The sequence below is a fragment of the Python bivittatus genome, unplaced genomic scaffold, assembly GCF_059951505.1.
Source record: "Python bivittatus isolate LINGU-HERP-01145 unplaced genomic scaffold, Pbiv_v1 ctg000370_np1212, whole genome shotgun sequence".
NCBI classification, from domain to species: domain Eukaryota; kingdom Metazoa; phylum Chordata; class Lepidosauria; order Squamata; family Pythonidae; genus Python; species Python bivittatus.
This window is the reverse complement of record NW_028277062.1, coordinates 2,938,211-2,959,304: the sequence shown is the minus strand read 5'-3', so window position 1 is coordinate 2,959,304 and position 21,094 is coordinate 2,938,211. Positions and strand designations below refer to the sequence as shown.

Below are 21,094 nucleotides of genomic sequence, written 5' to 3'. Positions count from 1 at the left end.
GGAGACCGCCAGGCGCTTCGCTCGAGCAACGTGTCTCCTACTTTCCGCTGGCAGGATTTCATGTTTTTCGAGAAGACGGGAGAAGTTGGACAGAGGAGCTCCGTGATCACAAGCTGAAATCATCTCAAATTACGGACGATTCCCCCAGTTCTGACCAGAAGGAGAGTGTGTGTGCACGTGTGTGTGTGTGTGTCTAACAGCAATGGAGCAGGGCGACGGGATTAGGGCCGTGTTCTCTTCCGGGTCTGTGTGCCGATGCGCTTGAGGGTCTCGTAGTGGCCGAGAACTCATGCCGGGTCTGTAGCCAGACGGTCAAGCATCCGCCCTCCCTTCCCAGGAGCTGGTGAAAGCCGTGGGATTGGCTGGTCATCGGACGGTTCTTCTGCACCAACCTTGCGAGACTGTCCCGGGCCCTGTATCTGCGGTCCCCTGGCTGAGGATTCTGGGAGTTGAAGTCCAGCTCTCTGAAGGGCTCCCGGTTGGGGAAGGTTGGGTTTGGTCTGTGAGTTTAAAGCCGGGGTGGTGATTCTGGAACAGCAGCTGCAGCGCCAGGTTTGAGCAAGTCCCCTGAGCAGTTCACGGGGAAATGCTTGACCTAGAAGACGGCTGTCTGCGCTCAGCTGCGTTGGCGTGCCTGCCCAGGTTCTGGATGATGGGGCCAGGGGGGTCTGCAGGGTGTGGTCAAACAGGTCAAGATGGTGGCTTTGATGGTGTAAACAAAACTCTGTTTTGCACATAAAGCCAGGCAGAGCCTTGCCCTCTAAACCTGAAGAAAGGAACCTTAGAGTGGTATTTTGCAAACTTGGCACTTTTAAGACGTGTGGACTTCAACTCCCAGAATTCCCCAGCCAGCCTTGCCGGCTGGGGAATTCTGGAAGTTGAAGTCCACACATCTTAAAGTCGCTGAGGTTGAGAAACACTGCCTTAGAGAGAGGTTTTATTGCTTAAATGTTCCTCTGTGGAGTTACCGCAATCGGTAGGGAAGGATGGCGGTGCCCCAAAGGTTATCCAGACCTTCAGGGAGAAGAGGGAAGGAATCAGCCATCCGAGAGATGCTGCAGGCAGATTATTAAAAAAAGGGCACTTTATAATTCCAGATTGGCAGCAGTGCTGCAGCCTTTCCCAAAGAAACTGTCTGAACAATTGGGGCAGAGGCAAAAAAATAAGTGCGTGTTAAAGAAAACAACAACCAGTCATTGGTTTAACAAAGGCACAGTTGTTAGAGCTGATGACCTCAAGGCAAGGAGCAAAATGCACGCCTCAGATGCTTTTGTTGTTTTAAAAAGGAACATCTGGACACTTCTGTCTGCCCCAGTCGGTGATTCACAATTCCCTTTTTTTCTCTCTCTCTCTCTCTCTCTTTCTTTCTTTCTGGCCTCAGACATTTGGGCTTTGATTTGTTTGACAGCCTCTCCCCACTTGGAGCCCTCCAGTGATAGGCTGGGCTGACTGGGTGTGATGGGAGTTGTAGTCTTAAGCGATCGAGAATGACACTACTCTGGGTGTGAGCATGTATAGAATATGTACAGTGTGTCAGTGTGTGTCGGTGTGGCTCGGACCGGTTGGCACGGGTGACGAAGCAAACGCCACAGACGTGTTGGGCCAGCCGTAGGCGGTTCTTCTCTGTCCTGCCCAAACTTATGAATAGTTTTGCTGTCAGAACTGGGGGCTCTCCCCGGCTCATCTTCCTTGACGCCTTTTAACAACCTCCTGCCTCCAGCCAAGATGCCGGACATGAATGTCTGCATTGGTCATCAGTGCCACGTTGCCTTAACCACTAGACCAGGAAGACCCCCACCCCTTTTGAGTGCGGTTGGCGGCTCTACCGTCAGCTCAGGGTTGGGGTCGCGGCGAGGCAGACAGCAGCCCCTTTCCCACCCCTGCATTCCAAAGGCTTGCATAATATTAATGTTCAGTGTATTTTTCTGTACTGTATTTAAATATTTACACCAAGCGTTTTACGGAGGGTCGGGCGGGATGGCATGGGGGATGCACAAGGGGACAAGTAAGAGTTTGCTCCCCGCAATGCTTGCAGAACGGTGACTATGGGAAAAGGACCCGTAGCTGAAAATGAAGGTGGTCGTAGAAGCCGTTGCTTGCTTGGAAAAATTCAGGCCGCTGAGTGTTGTGTTCCTTGAGGGTCCTCCAGCTCAGGCAGTGTTCTCCAACCTGTGGCTTGGGTGATGGGAATTGTAGTCCTCCCTGTACAGGGAGGAAGGTTGGACCTAGAGTGGGAGGCTGAGAGGACCACAAGGAAGGCCTTTGTGGGGGGGGGGGGAACCAATTTTGGGCCTCTGGGATGACAAGGCTTCTGTTTTTCCAGGCCAAACCAAAGAGGAATAAACATATGTAGCACAGGTCCTTTCGTGGTCCTTTGATTGATTGACTGATTGATTGATTTTATTGGATGCCTGTAGCTGCCCATCTCGCCTGTTGTGATAGTGGGCATCAAACATAAGATTAAAAATCAGCAGAAGCACACCAAAATAATACAATAGTAACATGATGGAGTCTAACCAAAGCCGTACAACGGCAGTCTAAAAGCAAAACTCTGGCAGGCTCGCCCGACCTCCAGACCCCCTGCCCGGCTTTTACTCCTTGTTCTTCTGTTCTCCTCCTCAACTTTCTGTATTTGGCCTCGCCAAAGGTGTGGTGTCTCCAGGAAGTGCCCAGATGGCCACAGATACATTTGTGTACAGAGAGCAAACTGGGTCTGCAATTTGGGGTTTTGGTTCAGGGTTTGTCCAGGGTCTGCCTGGAGCGTGATGCGAGAGGCGTACTGCCTGTGTTCACGCAACATGCGAAATCCTCCAACAAAATTGGCAGCTTGTCTCCTTGGCAAGAAAACTGCAGGGACTTGTCCCGGCAGTCTCCGGGAATCGGACACGATTGAACAGATACCTAGCTAGCTATCATCTCTCGGTCTTCACAAAGCATGCAATGACCAGACAGGTTCTGTGTCATCCCCTTCAGACAACCGCTGGTTGCTACCAAACACTGAACTGCTCACAACTCTCGCTTCCCCATTTTAATCTGATCTAGCGCGTTGTGCAACCTGACCCACTGAAAATGATCAAAGGTGTTCTGGGGATCAGCCAAACAGCGAAGCCCCAATTGCTGGATTAATGCAGGGGATCAAGCCATGGGTGTTTGGCCCAATATTTCACCGCCATCTTCAGAAAGGCGCTCTGTGCTGGGCCCAAAGATGTCCGTTGGGGGGATGTTACAAAGTCAAGATGGTGGCACAACGGCAATCGAAGGTCCCACCACGTGGCTGCCATTTTGACTTTTTTATTGCACCCTGCAGACGCCGCTGCTGGGCAGAGTTCTCAAACTGGCGATCAGGGAGCGCGTGAGCCCTTGGACAGGCAGGCTGCAATTAACAGAAGTTGGTGCTGGCTTGCTGTAAATAACTCATGCCTAACTGACCCTTCTCTCCTTTGACAGAATTATTAATTTAGTAGATCAGGGGCATGCTGTAGACATAGTTTACCTGGACCTGGACTTTCTAGTGACATTCTCCTTCAAAAAATGGTAAATGATGGGTTAAATGATACCTAAAACGGAATGTAGAGATGACCTTGGTGAAGGGATGAATGACCCTGACTGAGCCCACCTTGAAGGGCTGACAATATCACTGTTAGATGGATTCACAGCTGGTTCAGTGACACCATCCAAGGAGTGCTCATTATTGACTACACTTCAGCTTGTGGGGGGAGTATTGAGTGGCCTCCTGGACTTTGTGCCACTCCACATTTTAATCAAGACTTGGATGGAGCAGAGGGAACATTTATGTTTGCAGCTGATACAAAGCTGGAGGGTGGCTAATAACTTCCGAGGAGATTCAAAAAGATCTGGAACAGGCGTGAGGAGTGGATGGAAATGAAGAGGAGAAATGCCAATTTCTGCGCCTGGAGAGAAAAACGAAAGCGTCTAGGGCGGGGATGGGATCTGGGTGTGCCTGTTGACCACAAGTTGAACGTGAGCCAGCAGCAAGATGCAGCTGCAAGAAAAGCCAATAGGATCTTTAACGGGAGCACAGAGCCCAGGTCTTGAGAAGTGGTTCTTATTCTGGCTTGCACCCTGGCCAGACCCCATCTGGAGTCCTGCATCCAATACTGGGGCAAACGAGTCTAAAAGGAACGTGGACCACCTGGAGAGTGTTCGGGAGGGCTACCAAGATGGCAAGGGGCCTGAAAACCAAGCCACGTCAGGAACACTTAAAGGCTACATTGGGTCTACCAAAGAGATGACAGAGGAGAGAGATAATGGCAACCTTCAACCATCTAACCCAGTGTTTCTCAACCGTGGCAGCTTGAAGGTGGGTGGACTTCAGCTCCCAGAATTCCCCAGCCAGCATGTCTGGCTGAAGTCCACCCACCTTCAAGCTGCCACGGTTGAGAAACACTGCTCTACAATAGTGGATTCTGTCCGGCACAGGGGGATTCTTCCCATTCTGTGGTTCTGTTTGGTAGGGGGATTGGGCACGGTGACCAGCATGACAAACCAGGTTTAAAACAAACCATAACACAGCTCTTTGGCCAGTCAGTGAGACGAATGTCAGTGGGCGTATGGTGTATGGGAAGAATATAGCAAAGATGCTGGGCAGAAATTCTGCAGGTCTGGCTCCAGTTTTAACGCATGCTTGTGCTGTTCTGTACGTAGGTCCGCCATTAACAACAGCTGGGCACTTCTGGACTGTTTAAGACATTCCCTCTGTAAACGAAACAGGAGAGACTCCTCCGTTTCTGCACAGCCTCCGCTGTGGCACCCCGCTGGGCACTTCCTTGCTGGGTTTGAAGTGGTGCCTACAATAAAGCGGTGCCAGCAGGGTGCATGTCCCCCCCTCCTCCAGAGACACCCTAGGAGTGCACTGATAAATGACCACCTTTATTCGCCTCTTACAAACGTGACCACCCAGAGAGGGGCAGGAAAGCATCTTGCTTTCGCCCGCTGTCCCCCGAGGAACCGAGCTGGAGGCCAGGTGCGTGGACATTTGGGGAGGGGCTGGATGGGCCCTTCCCGTTTGCCCTCCAATGACCTCTCTCTCCCTCCCACCCCAAATTGAGAGCCTCCACGCAGGGAAGAAGCGAAGCGCGCCGGCTAGCCGTGTTTATAAATAAGAAAAGCTGAAGGTTGTCAGAAGAACGCAAGTTACAGTTCTCTCGTCTGCTATCCGGCCGTCGTTGGCCTGGGAAGTTGTGGCGCAGCCCAGTTGAGGTATACCTCCTCAAAGAGGACTAGAACCTTGGGCCACAAGGCTGGGAGGAGTTCTGCATTCACAGGCTGTCAACAGAACCACCAGCTCTTCTGCCAAAATGGGTAGCGCTGAGCCCCCTCTGGGAGCATCTGCCTGGCTTGGGGGGGTGGGGGGGCTATTTGTACATGTGACCAAAGTCATTAGAGGCATCATGAGCAGTGGGTCCTTAGAGAGCCTCCGAAGGTCCCCTGGGAAAGCCCCCCCACCCCCGGAAGGCGAGAGGCGCTTTTCCACGAATGGCCCTTGCTCACAGGCGCCGGAGAAGGCGAGCGGGGATCCCACGGCCACCTGTGGCTGCTCAGGTCCGAAGCCCCCGGCTGAGGACGTAGCGCGAGGCCATGGCGAGGTTCCAGCGGTGCTTCTCCAGGATCCGCCGGCATTCCTCCCAGGAGAGGGAGCTGACGTTGAACAGCTGGTTGACCTGTCGGAAGGGAGGGGCTGTGGGTCCCGCGGCTCGGGGCTCTGGGGCTCCCATCTTGCCCCAGCTCAGCGTGGAAATATCTCCCCAGGACGAGGTGAGCTGGCCGTTGCTGAAGCCTGTCCCCTCCTCCAGGGACACCTGCCCTCCCCCTCCGCGAGGCACAGCTGGAACAGCTGACCGGCCGACCCCAAGGTGGGATCAGCGAGATCGTATCGCACCTTCAGCATCTGGACCGTTTTGGAGACATCCCAGTTGTTCACCCTCAAGGCCTCGTGGCATTCCTCGGTTGTCACCCCGTGGACCCGTTCTTCCACCTGGGGGGCCAAACGGGCATCCTCAGCCAAGAGGCCGCAGGCTCCTGAGCACCCCCCAGAGTCCTTTGCATCGGGCTTAGCTCAGGAGAAGAAAAGGCCTGCAATGGGGGGACGTGGGAGGCGGGCCGAATGAGCGCGTGGGCCTCCTCTTCCTTCAAGGCTTGGTTAGCCTTTGCCAACCCAGCAACTGCCACTGCGTTGGACTACAACTCCCATCACCGTCAGGAGTGTCCACAGGGGGCTAAAAAAAATTTGTGATGGAAACCCTTGTGGAAAAGCCACGTAGCCAAGATCCAGTCCTGCAGCGGAGGGACCCCTGGCCGCTCCCCTCTTTAAAGCCCCCAAAAGTCAAGAGGGCGCCCACGAGGGCTGACATCTTTAACCGCGCCCTGCAGACCGCCCTGGACGTCTACTCCTCACCTCCTTGATCTTCTTCTCGATCTCGCTCATGGTCAGCCTTTGCCCACCAGAGGGGGGCGGCCCCACAGCTCCTTTGGGGACCGGCCTGGGCATCCGCTGGTCCTTCTCCCTGGGCACGGGGGCGTCCACCTTGGGCAGGGCCCAGGAAGGCAGGGCCGGGTTCGGGAAGCGGGAGGCAGGCTTGGGGGGGCCGCGATTCTCAGGCGGTGGGGCTGAAGGGAGGGGCACCGGAAGGTCGCTGAAACGCCGCTGGGCAGCCCCGCTGGGCAAGTCCGTCCTGAAGGGCGGGAACCTCGGCTTGTGGCGCAAGATGGTCAACTCGGAAATGGACTCCAAGCTTTTGGAGAGGCCTGAAGGGGGGAGCAGTTGAGGTTGGGGGGGAAGAGGGGCAGAAGGCTCCTCTAGTCCCTGGGGGGAGGTGGATACTCACGTGCCAGTTGCAGCAACTGCTTGCCCTTGCTTGGGTTCCCCCCACGCAATTTTGTTTTTTTCCTAGGATACAGAAGACACCCCCCCACCCCCGGTTACTGAAGGCATGTTCATTCCCCGCGGGGCAAGACAATTAAACCTGGTGCCCCAGTGGGCCTCTGCTCCCACCCAAATGAATGCCCTGGAGCCAGCGGGAGAGCCAGGCGAGCGGGTCCAGCCACACCCTGCTCTGCCCCTGTCCCACGTCCTTTGCTTGGCGGGAAGGTGTTAGCCCTTCTTGCCGAAGCCGGACAGAACGTGCAGCGCCACCACTGGCCACTTGGTGGCAGGACATGCAGCGCCACTGGACATAGTCCTGCAGGGATCCCACTGCACACCCTCTCAACGTGAAGGGCGTGTGTGTGCGCGTGTGTGTGTGCATGATGCCCATCTCCCACATACTCCTCCTTCTGGTCTTGACCCCCCCATCCTCGATCAGGGTCGATGTCCCCATGACTCAGGTGGAGCAAGGAGCTTCGGATGGGGAGGCTGATCCGCGGGGCCCCTACAGGGGGCGCCCCTTCCTCTGCCGTCACGATGGAAGATGGGAAAATGCCAACTTTCAGCGTCCGTTTATTCTGCCCTCGCCAGGTGGACGGTTCAGGGCTGGAGGGGCGAGAAAGGGGGGAGATGAGAACACGCCCCACGGCACCCCCTATCCTAAAGCTAGTAGCACTGGGAGGGGGGTGTTCAGGTCCTTCAGTCCCAGGCTTCTGAAACCTGGCATTTCCTAGGTGGGCTGGGACTACAACTCCCATCAACTTATGGTAGGCTCTAGAAAGCCTGGGAACGTTCGGAACAAAAGTTAATTTTTAGGGCCTTGTAGCATCTCAGCAGAAGCCAGAAGGGGCAGGGACAAAGGAATAAACCGAGGTTCCTGGGGGCGCTTAAAAGAGGCTAGATGGAGGTCTGAAGGTGATGAATAGATTTAGAGGATTAGATTTGGTAGACAGAGCGCCTGAAGAACTATGGACGGAGGTCCGTAACATTGTACAGGAGGCAGCAACTAAAACCATCCCAAGGAAAAAGAAATGCAAGGAAGCAAAATGGCTGTCTGAGGAGGCTTTACAAATAGCTGTGGAAAGAAGGAATGCGAAAAGCAAGGGTGAAAGGGAAAGATATAAGCAACTGAATGCAGATTTCCAGAGAATAGCCAGGAGAGATAAGAAGGCCTTCTTAAATGAACAATGCAAAGAAATCGAGGAAAACAATAGAATGGGGAAGACTAGAGATCTCTACAAGAAAATTGGAGATATGAAAGGAACGTTTAGTGCAAAGATGGGCATGATAAAGGACAAAAAAGGCAGGGACCTAACAGAAGCAGAAGAGATTAAGAAGAGGTGGCAAGAATACACAGAAGAACTATACAAGAAAGATCTTAATGTCCCTGATGTCCATGCTGGTGTCGTCACGGACCTTGAGCCAGACATCCTGGAGAGTGAAGTCAAGTGGGCCTTAGGAAGCATTGCTAACAACAAAGCTAGTGGAGATGACAGTATTCCAGCTGAGTTATTTAAAATACTAAAAGACGATGCTGTTAAAGTGCTGCACTCAATATGCCAGCAAGTCTGGAAAACGCAACAGTGGCCACGGGATTGGAAAAGGTCAGTTTACGTTCCAATTCCAAAGAAGGGCAATGCCAAAGAATGCTCAAACTATCGCGCAATTGCACTCATTTCACATGCTAGCAAGGTTATGCTCAAAATCCTACAAGCTAGGCTTCAGCAGTACGTGAACCGAGAACTACCGGATGTACAAGCTGGGTTTCGAAGAGGCAGAGGAACTAGAGATCAAATCGCCAACATTCGCTGGATCATGGAGAAAGCATGAGAGTTCCAGAAAAACATCTACTTCTGCTTCACTGACTATGCAAAAGCCTTCGATTGTGTGGATCACAACAAACTGTGGCAAATTCTTAAAGAGATGGGAGTACCAGACCACCTTACCTGTCTCCTGAGAAATCTGTATGTGGGCCAAGAAGCAACAGTCAGAACCGGTCACGGAACAACCGATTGGTTCAAAATAGGGAAAGGTGTACGACAAGGCTGTATACTGTCACCCTGCTTATTTAACCTGTATGCAGAGTACATCATGAGAAATGCCAGGCTGGAAGAATCACAAGCCGGAATCAAGATTGCAGGGAGAATCATCAACAACCTCAGATATGCGGACAATACCACCCTAATGGCAGAAAGTGAAGAAGAACTAAAGAGCCTCTTGATGAGGGTGAAAGAGGAGAGTGCAAAAGCTGGCTTGAAACTCAACATTAAAAAAACTAAGATCATGGCATCTGGACCCATCAATTCCTGGCAAATAGAAGGGGTAGAAATGGAAGCAGTAACAGACTTCATTTATCTGGGCTCCAAGATCACCACAGACGGAGACTGCAGCCATGAAATTAAAAGACGCTTGCTCCTTGGGAGGAAAGCCATGGCAAGCCTAGATAGCATATTAAAAAGCAGAGACGTCACCTTGCCGACAAAGATCCGCATAGTCAAAGCTATGGTTTTTCCAGTAGTAATGTATGGCTGTGAGAGCTGGAGCATAAAGAAGGCTGAGCGCCGAAGAATTGATGCCTTTGAACTGTGGTGCTGGAGAAGACTCTTAAGAGTTCCCTGGACTGCTAGGAGGTCAAACCAGTCAATCTTAAAGGAAATCAACCCTGATTGCTCATTGGAAGGATCGATAATGAAGCTCAAGCTCAGATACTTTGGTCACCTAATGCGAAGAGAGGACTCTTTGGAAAAGACCCTGATGCTGGGAAAGATTGAAGGCAAAAGGAGAAGAGGACGGCAGAGGATGAGATGGTTAGAGAGCATCACTGAAGCAATGAGCATGAAACTGAGCCAACTCCGGGAGGCAGTGAAGGACAGGGAGGCCTGGCGCAATATGGTTCATGGGGCCACGAAGAGTCGGACATGACTTAACGACTGAACAACAACAACCCGCTCCAGCCCTTCCCTCCTACGATTCTAGGAACAGATGCAAGAAGGCACCAGAAGAGAAGAGGCGAGTCAGACTTTGAGGACTAGAAACTTGAAAAGCAGGAGTGGAGCAGGAGTCGGATGGAGCTGAAGGACAGGGAGGCTATGTCATGGGGGGGGGGGCTGGATGAGAGCAGGCCCCTCCCTTTCTCCCAAAGAGAACCGGGCATCCTCACTCACCTGCCTTCGATAATCGTGACCACGTCGTTCACTTCCACCCTCAGCCACCCGGGATCACTCAAGCTGCGGGAGGCCTTCACCTCTTTGGGACGGACCTGCGATAAAAAGAGGTGCAGAAGTGTGACTGAGAACCTCGGAAAGGGTTCTGTCGGTGGGGCGTGGTCAAAAAAGTCAAGATGGCACCCAAGCGGGTGCAACTGGAGCTCGGCCTGCGAAGCTTCTGTCGCACTGTTGTGGCCACTGACACCTTTTTTGACCACATCCTGCCAACCCCCCCGCTGGAGGGGATGCTTGATCCCCAGGGGAGCCCCCTCTGGCTCCTGCCTTCCCCAATCCTTCGGCAAGGCCCCCAGAGCCCTTCCCAAAACCACACCAATTTTAATTCCGAATGCAACAGAAAGCATGAGATAACGCAATGCAGAGGGAGGAGTAACAGTCACTGTGTTTAATTCATGTAATTTTAACGAGGGTTAAGTCAAAGGAAATCCCACCTCGGCTTGCTTGCAGCCACGTCTGTATCCAACCCCCCCCCCTTTCTGAGCGTGGCCCTGGGCCCCAATACCAACAGCGTATCAGCCTTTCTGCCAAGGCTTTTCAACGGCCTGGGATCCAGGGAAAGGCTGATTCCAGCTGAAGTAGATGGATCGCCTTTCTGGCAATGCCGTGCAAAGGAAGAATGGGGAGGAAGGTCCGCAGGAAAGTCAAGCAGGAAAGTCAAGGTGGGGTCCATGACTGTAGGATCAAACTCTGCTCTTTTCTTAACACGTGCTAAGGCAGAGGAGGAGACGGGTACCCTTGGGTTCATTTTATAGAGCAACAGTAGGGTATCAGCTTAGGAAACTGTGCTTTTCTTCTTTTTTCCCAGTGGTGTTCAGATAAACACAGATTAACCTGGTTGCTGCAGGGTCTTGCAAGCCACCTGCCTTCTAGATGTGTGAACTTCAGCTCCCAGAACCACCAGCAGCAGCAGCAGCAGCAGCAGCATAGCCGCCACTGAGAATTCTGGGAGTTGAAGTCCACACATCTGGAAGGCCCTAAGTTGAGAAATGCTGTGACTGAGCCACGAATGGCCCGATGCCCAACCACCTGGCAGTCACCAGCGGGACAGCTGCTCCCCAGATGGGGGACCCACATCCTTCTGTCTCAAGGACGGCCTCCTGGCGCCAAAGAGAGACCTCCCTCCCCACCCCCTTGCCGGTGTTGTGTGAACACGGCCTCCCGCTCACCTCCTGCAACAGGTGGACGATGTCCCGGAACTTCGGCCTCTCCTCGGGGTTGTGGGCCCAGCATTTCAGGGCCAGAGAGTAGATGCCCCTCGGACAATCATCAGTCCTTTCGAGCCGCCCACCTTCTCTGTCTATTTTGATCATGATCTGGGAGGAAGGAAGGGAAAAAAGCCCCCCCACATTTCAGGTTTAGGGGCCACCCAGAGACCTGCAAGAACTCAGAAAGTCAAGATGGCAGCTGTGATCAAACCTCTGCCCATTTTTATGGGCATTGCACATGTGATGCACATGAAAAACAGGTGGAGCTTTGTTTGCACAGTTGCAGCCACCATTTTGACTTTTTCGACCATGCCGTGTGCAGACCCCCCGGAAAAGCAGCTGTTCCCCCAGCATCAGTAGGGAAAGCACACTGCCTCTGAACAGGCCAACCTGATGACCTCCAGATGTCTTAGACTACAGTTCCCATCTTCCCCCACACAGGCTTCTGCACTGGCAAAATGTGCCACCCCCGGGCCTTGGTCTCACCTGCCTCCCGGTCAAACCCATCCAGGGCTCTTCGCAGTAGGAAAACATCTCCCAGAGGGTGACTCCAAACATCCAGACGTCAGAGGCGCTGGTGAAGATGCCCAGGCGCAGACTCTCTGGGGCACACCTGGAAAGATGGCAAGGAGGAGCCGGTCAACTGGGCGGGCTTCCTTCTCGGGCTAGGGGTTAGGGGTTGGCTTGGGAGGCAAAAGTGAGAGGTTAGAAGTGCTTAGCTCTTCTGCCAGCAAACGCCAAGTCAGATTTGCAAACGCAGGAGAGCAAAAGGCAAAACACTCCATCCAATTGGAACGTGCTGCAGATTTCTCCCGCTGGGCAGTTCTGCAGGGTGAAAGTCACCCAATCTGGATTGCTGGAGGAAAAAAGGAAGCTGAGAACTTGCTGCCATCATCACTCAGGATGGAAACTCGCAGACGGAGATTAGTTCTGAGCAGAAAGCGAAAGGAAGCTTCTCTCCCCACACCCCCCGAGGTTTGCGAAAGGGTAGGCGAGGGGATGGCTGGGGCACGCTCTGCACCGGGATGCTCAGGGACACACCAATGTTTCACGGGCCCAAGCCCAGATCGTGCCCTTAAATCCTGGGGTGCTACGTTCCTTCACTCAGGCCTCGACAAGACTCTAGTCCTCATGCCAGCTGAGGGGCCAGCAACAGCGTAAGGAGAAGGGGAAGGAGCGTTACATCCTCCCAGCCTCCATGGGCAGTGGTGGTGGTGAAGCAGAAGCCTTACCAGGCGAACGGGATGCGCCGGTGGGCTGACATGACGTAGCGGTCACTCTTGCTGGACAATGGCCGCATGAGGCCAAAATCTCCAATCTTGGCGTGCTCCTCGGAGACCAGGAGAATGTTGCGGGCGGCCAGGTCCCGATGGACGAAGAGCTTGGACTCCAGGTAGGCCATGGCCCCCGCGACCTGAGCCGCGTAGCTCCAGAGCTGGTGCAGGGGAAACGGAGGGTGGAGGCGGTCGTACAGAGAACCCAGCGTGGCCAACTCCGTTACCTGCCAGGAGAAAGGATTAGTGGTGGCCGGGCCCTTTCCGCCGTAGGCTGAACCCCAGAATAACTCAGCAGGCTAAGCCGCTGGGAAAAAGAAAGGCTTAAAATTCACCAGGGTAAAGGTGTGCAAATGCAGCCCTCGATCCTTCACTGGCCGGGTTGCACATGTTGTGCGAACCCAACTAAAGAATCTTCGCACTCATGTCCTTTGCTCACACACGTCCAGGACTCCCGAACCCTCCGGCTGTTCAGACACCCAGGAAGTTTGGAAGGATGCTGAAAGATTTGCCCCCCCCCTTACCATCTTGAGGGGCTGGGTGAGCACCACGCCATGGAGGCGGAGGAGATGGGGGTGGTCCAGGCAGCACATGGCGTTGACCTCATTGAGGAAGTCAATCAGCGCCCCTGGATCGGAGGAGACGTCTGACCGCAGCGTCTTCACGGCCACGGGGATCTGGGAGAGGGAAGGAAGACCCGGAAGGGGGAGTTGAAGCCTCCTGCTCTAACAACACACAAAGCACGCCATCTCTGAGAGGCCAGAGGCAAACTAGGCGGGCACCAACTCTTGTTCTCCTTGGCATGGGGCACTGCAGCAGAGTTGACACAGGGAAAGGTCTGGAAAGTGCAATTGGTGCAAAATACAGTGGCCAGACTGCTGACCAGTGCAAGGGCCTGGAATCATGTGATTCTTGTGTGCTGAAAGGCCTTCTTTGGCTGCTAGTTGCCGACTGTGCACTGCTTTCCTTTAAAGCCCTAAAGGGTTGGGTTACCTGCAGGTCCCCTTTCCTGCTCTGAATCTGCTTGGCTACTCCGATCTGCAGAGGCCCTTCTGAAAGGCAGGAAGGTCCTTCTCCTGAGCGGCCCCCCCAGGTGCAGAATACAATGGCCCCCCAGGATTGAGGATGACACAGCAAAAGGCCCCCTCTTTCGCCAAGCTTTTAATTCTTTGTTGAGCCAGTCTGGGTTGTAATGACAGGCACACCTAGGGAGGTCAGCCGTGAGCAAAGCCAGTGCCCCCTTGGCTTAGCGGCTGACGGGCGAGCAGGCCAGGCGCTTACCAGGGCCCCCCCAGGAGCGTGCCACTCCGCACGGTGCACGACCCCGAAGCAGCCGTCCCCCAGCCGCTCGCAGAGCTGGAGATCCCACTCGCTGATCAAGCATTTGAGGGAGGCGTCCGTATCCAGCCGGGGAGCAGCCGAGGGCTGGGAGTTCAGCGTTTCTTCGCTTTCTGGACTTCGCCCTCCTGTGAACATCTGGGAGGAGCAAGAAAGAGAAAGAGACAACATCAGGCTGGTGCCCCTCACAATGGCGCTAAGCACCGGAGCAGCCATAGCTGCCTGCGGGAGAATCAAGGCGCTCTTGTGGCCCCTCCTGACAGCTCTGGGCTGCTCTGAGACACGGGAAAACTTCGCCAACGGAGTTGGAAAGTAACAGCGCAACAGAGAATTTAACAGACCTCCATTCAGCAGACTTTGGATGCAACAGACCGAGGCAGAGTCCAGGCTTCAGCCCTATTTAACAGACAAGTCTGCTAAATCTGTATGGCATTTGGCCAAACAACATTTGGAATCAGCAGACTCGTCCATTAAACAAGAGTGAAGTCCAGACTCAGATTCGGTAAGCAAAATAAAATCAGATTTAACTTGGGATTTCAGTGGCCTCCACCCTCCAACAGTCTCTTAAGGAACAACAACAGCAACACAGCAATAATGATACACAAAAGCTAATCAATGTATTCTAAACCTCTTCCTAAAGTGCAGTCAGGAAGGTCATATTTCAACCAGCAACCAGGGAAATCAAGCCACTGTGGTTGAGGAGCTTAGGGGGCTTACAGGGGAAAGCAAAGGGGGTTCGCACAAGATCTTAAATCCAACAAACGCTGCTGCCTTGCTCACCGCTAGCGTCCTGTGGTGGCGTCTTGCACGTGACAAACTCAGAAGCTCACGGGCAAATGACACGGTTTACAGGATTTGGGTCACTTGCCTGTGCAAATTCCACAATCTGCCTCATCAGCACAACCACACTGTTGTGTCACTTCTCCCACTCCTCAAACTCGCCGTGACCAAATCCATCCCCCCGTGTTCAGCTCCCCAGAAGCTGCGCGAGAGAACCGCTGGCTTCCCACGGCTTGCTGCAGCAGAAATGCCTCGGCAGGCGTGCCGCGTAAAGCCCCCCGCCTGTCTCTTCGCGGGAGGGTCAGGGCACCCACCTTGTAGACCCAGGACCTGGGCCGCTGGCCTTGGCCTTGGCCCTTCCTGCGCTTCAAGGCCTCTTCGAGTCGACGCTGCCCTGCAAGAGAAGGTGGCAAGAGGTGGGGTGATTCCTCAGGCCAGGAAAACCGAGTTCTCGCCCAAACGAATGTTGCGTTGCAAAGCAAAGCACTTTGCCTGGACGGGTGACTTAATGGCTTGGCGGTCTCACGGCTGGGCAGAAAAGAAGGAAAGCCGGTGTCTTTCCCACCTGCTACCTGCTCTCGGAAAGGGGAGACTTATATATTTAGTTTAAATGGACATATGCCCATCTTCAGCCCCACTGACTCCTGTTCCATCCTCCTTTGATACCGTGCGCCCTCCCCAGCCTTTCTCTCGGCAGTTCATGAGGACTAGAAAGCCTGGCAGGCTTGTGAGATGCGGAGTCTCTGAGCAGACTCCTCAGTTCCTGCCCCCTGCCAGCACCCTCCAACCCTGTCCGGCAATGCAAGTGCCCCCTCACCTGGGCGCCCCATGCCAATGCGGTCTAGGTCAAGGGGCTTGACGTAGTCAAAATGGCCCGGGCGGGTGACGTGAAGCTCATCTCGGATCCTGGTGTAAAACTGTTCCAGCTGGATTTCACTCAGCAGCTGCAGAAGCCACTCGGTCCCATCGTCTGGAGCCATTGGGGGGGCTTACGGGGGGCAGGAGGAAAAAAAGGGAATGTGGGATTAGAGCAGTGTTTCTCAACCTTGGCCGCTTGAAGATGGGCGGACTTCAACTCCCAGAATTCCCCAGCCAGCCATGCTGGCTGGGGAATTCTGGGAGTTGAAGTCCGCCCATCTTCAAGCGGCCAAGGTTGAGAAACCCTGGATTAGAGAAACCTCACATTGGCGTAAAAGGACACTTCAGGTGTGCAAACAAACACAGTCTGAATGTTGCTGTAAAGTCAGCAAAATTTCTCCAGGCCAGTAAGGTTTTATCGATTCCAGACTTCTCCTGCGAGGCACGTAGCTTGGCTCACTGGCGGAAGTGATCTTTTTTGAGTAAATCCGCCGCCTGCCTGCAGATTCCACAAGTAAACTTAGCTGGCAGCTTCCCAATGTGCTGAATTATATTTCTCGCCACCGCAACCGCTGTGGTTGAGGAGAGCCGTGGTCCAAATGTATCTAGAAGGCGCTGTTCTCCGTCCCTGTTCTCAGTGGGGAACGTGGCTCCTGAAAACATCATCTCTGGGGACAAGTTGGAATTTGCTCTGCAAAGAATGAAACCTCGCCCCACCAGCCAGAATCTCCTTTGGGCAGGCAACGGGTCAATGTCCCGGGTGGTCAATTCGTTTTGCTTTCAACTTCTTCAGGAGAGCAGATAAAAATCCAACTGGTGTGGCTTTTTCGCTGGGACAGAGCCAGATGTTTTCAGGACCAGGGAGCCCTTCCAGCATGAGCCTGATTTGCGGGGGGGGGGGGCTCCCTGGCCTGCAGTCCCCTTTCCCTTCCCCCTGATGAATTCTGCATCTCAGGCTGAAGAGGGACATCGCCCCCCCAGCACCTGACCCTGCCCACATCTGCGTATGAAATACTTGGCCTTTCTACGGGTGGGTCTGCCTGGGGGGGGGGGTTAGAAAACATCCAGTCAAGGGGGGAAGCAAACAGGCCAAACTGGATGCACTTGGGCTGGGATCCGCCTTGGCGAGACAAGGAGCAACGTGGAGGGCAGGGGAGAGAGGAAGTCCCTGGGCTGGGGGGCAGAGAAGTCCCACCCCAACTTTTTCAGCTGGTGTTGTGAGAAAGGGCGAAATGGAGGGGTGCCACGCCCCCCTGCCTCTGGGAGCAACCCCACCTCCAAGGCCCCTGTCCTGCCCCCCAGCCCATTTCTCCGGGGGGGGCGACCGGCTCTGCGCAAACACGAATCAGGGCCTGATTGAGATGCCCAGAGAAGCAGATTTGCAGAAAGGGGGTCAGGAGCCTTCTGCCTCTCCCGGCCACTGCCTTCACCCAAGACGCTCCATCCCCACTTCTGGCCAAAGTGGGGTGTCATCTCATTAACCCCCTTTGTGGATTGGCTCCTCTGGCTTCAAGATGAGTTCCAGAAAGGCTGGATTACACAAGACGAAGGCAGGAAAGAGGGCTGGCCATAAACCAGGATCGCTGCGTGGGGACAATTCCCTTGTCGAAATCAACCCAAGCACAGCCTGCCTCACACCCTGTGCAGGGACAAGGATGTGGGTCCCCAACACACAACTTGCCAACGACCCCAGGCTGCAATTTGGGGGATTTGCTCGATGGGGGGCTCCCCTTCCCAGAACGAACCCCAATTTTGGGGCAAGGGGGCAGCTGTGGTCTTTCTGCTTGGCTGACTTTGAGGTTCGTTCAAGAAATTCATTCCCCACCTCTGCATCCTGCTGGAGGAATCCTCACTCCCTGTTGAATCTCTAACTGGACGACAGGCAGAGATTCAACAGGGAGTGAGGGTCTTGTCACCAAGACAAGGCTCATAAAAATGCTACCAGTGCTACCATCGCCATGTATTCGTGATAAAGATGTCATATTCTTGCCATTAAAGATTTTCTACAGTATATTATTTTTATTTTAAGATCAGTAAGAGTCAGAGTCTCCAGGGATAAGTTGCATAAATAAATAAACAAATGAGATCTTCCCCTAAAATGATAATATGCCAAACTTGAAATGCTAGTGCAAAGGGGAAGGATTGCCCAGGGGCGCTGGCAGGGAAGGGGAGGTCAAAAAAGTCAAGGTGCCCCCACCATCAGCCCGTCCCTTTTAACATGTGTTGTGGCCGCCATCCTGACTTTTTTGACCCCCCTCCCTACCCGCTGATGCCCTGGGCATTACCCCGCCTTCTGAGTCCACCCCCCCGCCCATTCCCTTCCCTGGTTTCTCTGCGTGGGCTCTGGCTCCAGGTCTGTCCTCTCCGGAGTTCCTCCCACGCAGCAGCGGGGCCGCCCTGGCGAAGTCCAGCCCAAAGCAAACACGGCTCGGGCGGTGAGTCAACACCAGCCGCCTCGCCGACTTGCCTGGGGAGGGCTCCCTGGGCTTGGCTTGGCTACGAAGAGCAGGGGAAGAAGGGGCCGCCGGGGGTGGGGGGCGCCGGGCCCAGCCTTCATCCTGCCCGGCGCCCAGCCCGGCCCTCTTCCCAGGCGGGAGCCGTCTCCCCTTCCGCCGACGGGCGGGGAGGCTGCTCCGACGCGGAGCTCTTGCTCCAAGACCGGCCAAGAGACCAGGCGGCACGGCAGGAAGGAGGCCGGGGCGGCCTCAGAGCTCCCAAAGCAGGTCCCCCAACTCGGGGCGCTGCCTACCCGGCTCCACCGCCCCTCTCCGAGGGCAGCTCCCCTGAGCACCCCTTCCAACGAGCAGGACTGCCGCGCCGGTGACCCTCAGCCCATGCCCGGGGATGACGGCAGTTGGGGCCCCACCCAGGAGCCGTGCCCCGCCTGTCCTCCTCCGCTGTGGTGGGGGGGGGGTCAAGGCCTGCCCCAAACTCCTCCGAGTGGCAACCGGAGCAGCTTCAGAAACCAGCTGGCGCGCCGGGGCATCTCCAGCCTTTTTCTGTCCCCTGTGAACCAGGAAGGCCCGTCCGATGCCACCTCTCCAGGGACCTCAGTGGCCCCAGAAACCCTTCCCGGCTTGCCAGAAGGGGCCAGCCCCAGCCCCACAAGTGCCGTCTCCACTCAAGCGGCCCTCTGCCAAATGGGCGTCCTCTCCTCTGCCAAATGGGCGTCCTCTCTGTGGCAAAGGCAGCCCCCTCCCCAATCCTCTGCCCTCCTTGCCAGGGGACGCATTAGCAGGCTGTTCACCGGGTAATGGGGCCCTTTCACAGCGCTGCAAGAGAGGCCCAGGCGGGTTTGCAAATGAAAAGGAAAGGGGTCGCTTGGATGCCTCCAGTTCCAGAATCTGAAACGTCCCATTTGCACGTTTTATCCCCAGGGGATGCTCGGGCTCTGCAGGAGAGGCCAAGGGGTACACTTTTTGTCCCCGGCTTTTTCATTTATTTGCATTAAAACATGTCGTAGAATCAGAGTTGGAGAGCCACAAAGGATATCTAGTCAACCCCCTCCTCATGCAGGATCCACTGGAGCAGTGTTTCTCAACCTTGGCCACTTTAAGATGGGTGGACTTCGACTCCCAGAATTCCCCAGCCAGCAGGGCTGGCTGGGGAATTCTGGGAGTCGAAGTCCACCCATCTTAAAGTGGCCAAGGTTGAGAAACACTGCCTTAGGTACTTGTATCAGATGTTGGGGTGCCAAAAAATAATGGTGACACTCACAGGAAATTGTCACCTCACACACTGGCGGTCATTTGGCCCAGGCACTGCTAATGACAGAGGGTGCTCCTTCGCTAATTCCCTGTTTCATTCTTTTTAATTAAAGAATCGGAAATAAGTTAATAATCAGGACAGCAGAGATCCCGGCCTGCCTCTGCTTTTTACCCCACGTCCTACGCTTAACCGCCGGCCACCAGATCCGACTCCTTACACAGGTAGGCATCCGAGAGCCAGGACGCAGCTCTCCCCAGCTTGAGTGGGTCTGGATATGTGGGACCACAACCTCCATCATTTTCAAACAGCTTGGGGGACACCATCTGGAGAGGTCCCAATGGGGCAGCCCTCTTTCACAACGGCCACGCTCCACCTTCTCACGGGAACCAGGGGATCGAGGCCAGAGATCAACCCTACAGGGAGGCGTGAATCTGATCTCCAGCGTCTCTCAGCAAAATAGTCCCAAATTGGTCTCGTAAACCATTCTTCCATTGCTTTGACTGATTTATTGCCGCCGTTCAGTGTCAGAAAATCGGAGGGATCTAGTAGGAAATCTACTTACAAAGGGATCTAATTTTTCCAAAGGAAACTAGCAGGAAATCTACTCACAAAGGGATCTAATTTTTCCACCTAGCACTATGAATTATGTGTTGAACTACCACCATTGCTGGTTACAGCAAAGCTCTTTTTAGTCAGTTGTACTAGCCAGAAAACGGGCGACGAGACTGAGTTTTGGCTGCTACTGTATAGATTAACACTTCTCCCCTGACCCCGGTTCAATATCCGATGATGCTTTCAACTAAGCCTCGTGTGTTGCATTTTCAGGATGGGGGAGATTGTTCTGGAGGACAGGATATCTCCCAAAGAAATCTCCTCTGTGTCCTCAGCAACAGCTAATAAGAAGCGGTAGATCCAAAGGACTGGCTGGGAATTTCAAAATCCCATTTCTAGCCTTCCCTGGCAAGTCACCACGGGTTGGCCTCAGCAGTTCCACCTATCAAATGGGAACAAGCAGGAGCACAGAACGCTTTGCACAGAAGAGACTGGCTGTACTAGCAGATAAAAGACAGAAATATTGAAAGCCAGGGCAGTGCAAATTAAAGGAGAGAGAGTGTGTGTGTGTGTGTGAGACAAAAAGTTAATATAAACTTTAAAGGCGCCTTATAACTTGCAGCCATGGGCGCGAGTCCAAGGCGGGAGTCGCGAAGCGGAAGAACCTGGGGGAAAAGCCTGCATGCGCAGCTCCCTCCCCTCGCACCGAGGTGTCCAGGCCTTTATTTTCCTCGTAATTACCGCGGGGAAATGCCTGGCGTGCCAGGTGAGCGAAACTCAAAACTGGAGGAAGGATTTCCTGTGTGGAAAAGGTGCCCGAAGAAGCAAATTGGACCCGGGCAGAGGAACTCGCCATTGTGGAGAGAAAATACCAGCCAGAAAACGCAGGCAAACCAGAAAAAGTGTGCCACCAGAAGTGGGGCGGGGGGGGGCATTAATTTCTTAATCAAGAAATTAACGGATGGATGGATGGATGGGTGGGAGGGAGGGAGGGAGGGAGGGCAGGCGAAGGGGCACCTGGTCGGAGAAAGCAGGAAACGACCGTTCCCTCTTGAGAAGTCCGTGGGGACGCCTCTGCCCCAAATCCCTCACCTTTCGCCGCTCACCTGCGCGAAGGGATCCGCGGAGAGTTCGGCTTCTCTGTTATGGCAGCAGATCCGCCCGCCCGCCTGCCTGCCCGCCTGCCTGCCTGCCTTCCTTCCTGGACGGGCAGCCAAGGGAGGCGGGCGGGTGGCTGAGCTCGCTCCCCACGCCTCCCCCACGGCTCACCTG

The 21,094-nt window shown here is 54.4% G+C and overlaps 2 protein-coding genes across 9 annotated transcripts in view; one reads left to right on the top strand and one right to left on the bottom strand.

The window, feature by feature from the left end:
- PLSCR3 (phospholipid scramblase 3) overlaps positions 1-2,360 on the top strand; it is an 11,763-nt gene extending 9,403 nt beyond the window's left edge. For all 5 annotated transcript variants that reach the window (XM_088142146.1, XM_088142149.1, XM_088142147.1 and 2 more), the window contains exon 8: positions 55-2,360. In XM_088142146.1, the coding sequence (XP_087998272.1) occupies positions 55-117 (63 nt within the window). In that variant the 3' untranslated portion in view covers positions 118-2,360. The remainder of the gene's footprint in view (positions 1-54) is intronic.
- Positions 1,931-21,094, bottom strand: TNK1 (tyrosine kinase non receptor 1). 4 transcript variants are annotated; one of them, XM_025175293.2, is made up of 15 exons: positions 20,929-21,092; positions 15,522-15,692; positions 15,019-15,098; positions 13,868-14,062; positions 13,111-13,263; positions 12,545-12,813; positions 11,799-11,925; positions 11,274-11,420; positions 10,048-10,142; positions 7,286-7,489; positions 6,846-6,907; positions 6,416-6,765; positions 5,900-5,995; positions 5,512-5,681; positions 4,627-4,716 (listed from the first exon to the last, which is right to left on the bottom strand). In XM_025175293.2, the coding sequence occupies exons 2-14, from the start codon at positions 15,682-15,684 to the stop codon at positions 5,559-5,561; spliced, it is 2,064 nt and encodes a 687-aa protein (XP_025031061.2). In that variant the 5' UTR covers positions 15,685-15,692; positions 20,929-21,092; the 3' UTR covers positions 4,627-4,716; positions 5,512-5,558. The 4 variants fall into 4 exon arrangements, with proteins under 4 accessions (XP_025031065.2, XP_025031061.2, XP_025031062.2 ...); XM_025175297.2 differs by lacking the exon at positions 6,416-6,765 and having other exon boundaries at positions 1,931-4,716; positions 20,929-21,094; XM_025175294.2 differs by lacking the exon at positions 4,627-4,716 and having other exon boundaries at positions 5,456-5,681; positions 20,915-21,092.

What these genes read in the sequence shown, in the direction of transcription:
- TNK1 (XM_025175293.2), bottom strand. Translation starts at nt 15,684, where the DNA reads ATGGCTCCAGACGATGGGACCGAGTGGCTTCTGCAGCTGCTGAGTGAA. An exon ending in TCGAGAAGAAGATCAAGGAG is followed by an intron (nt 5,996 to 6,415) that starts GTGAGGAGTAGA and finishes TTGGCCCCCCAG; the next exon opens with GTGGAAGAACGGGTCCACGG. An exon ending in AAACGGTCCAGATGCTGAAG is followed by an intron (nt 5,682 to 5,899) that starts GTGCGATACGAT and finishes CCCTTCCGACAG; the next exon opens with GTCAACCAGCTGTTCAACGT.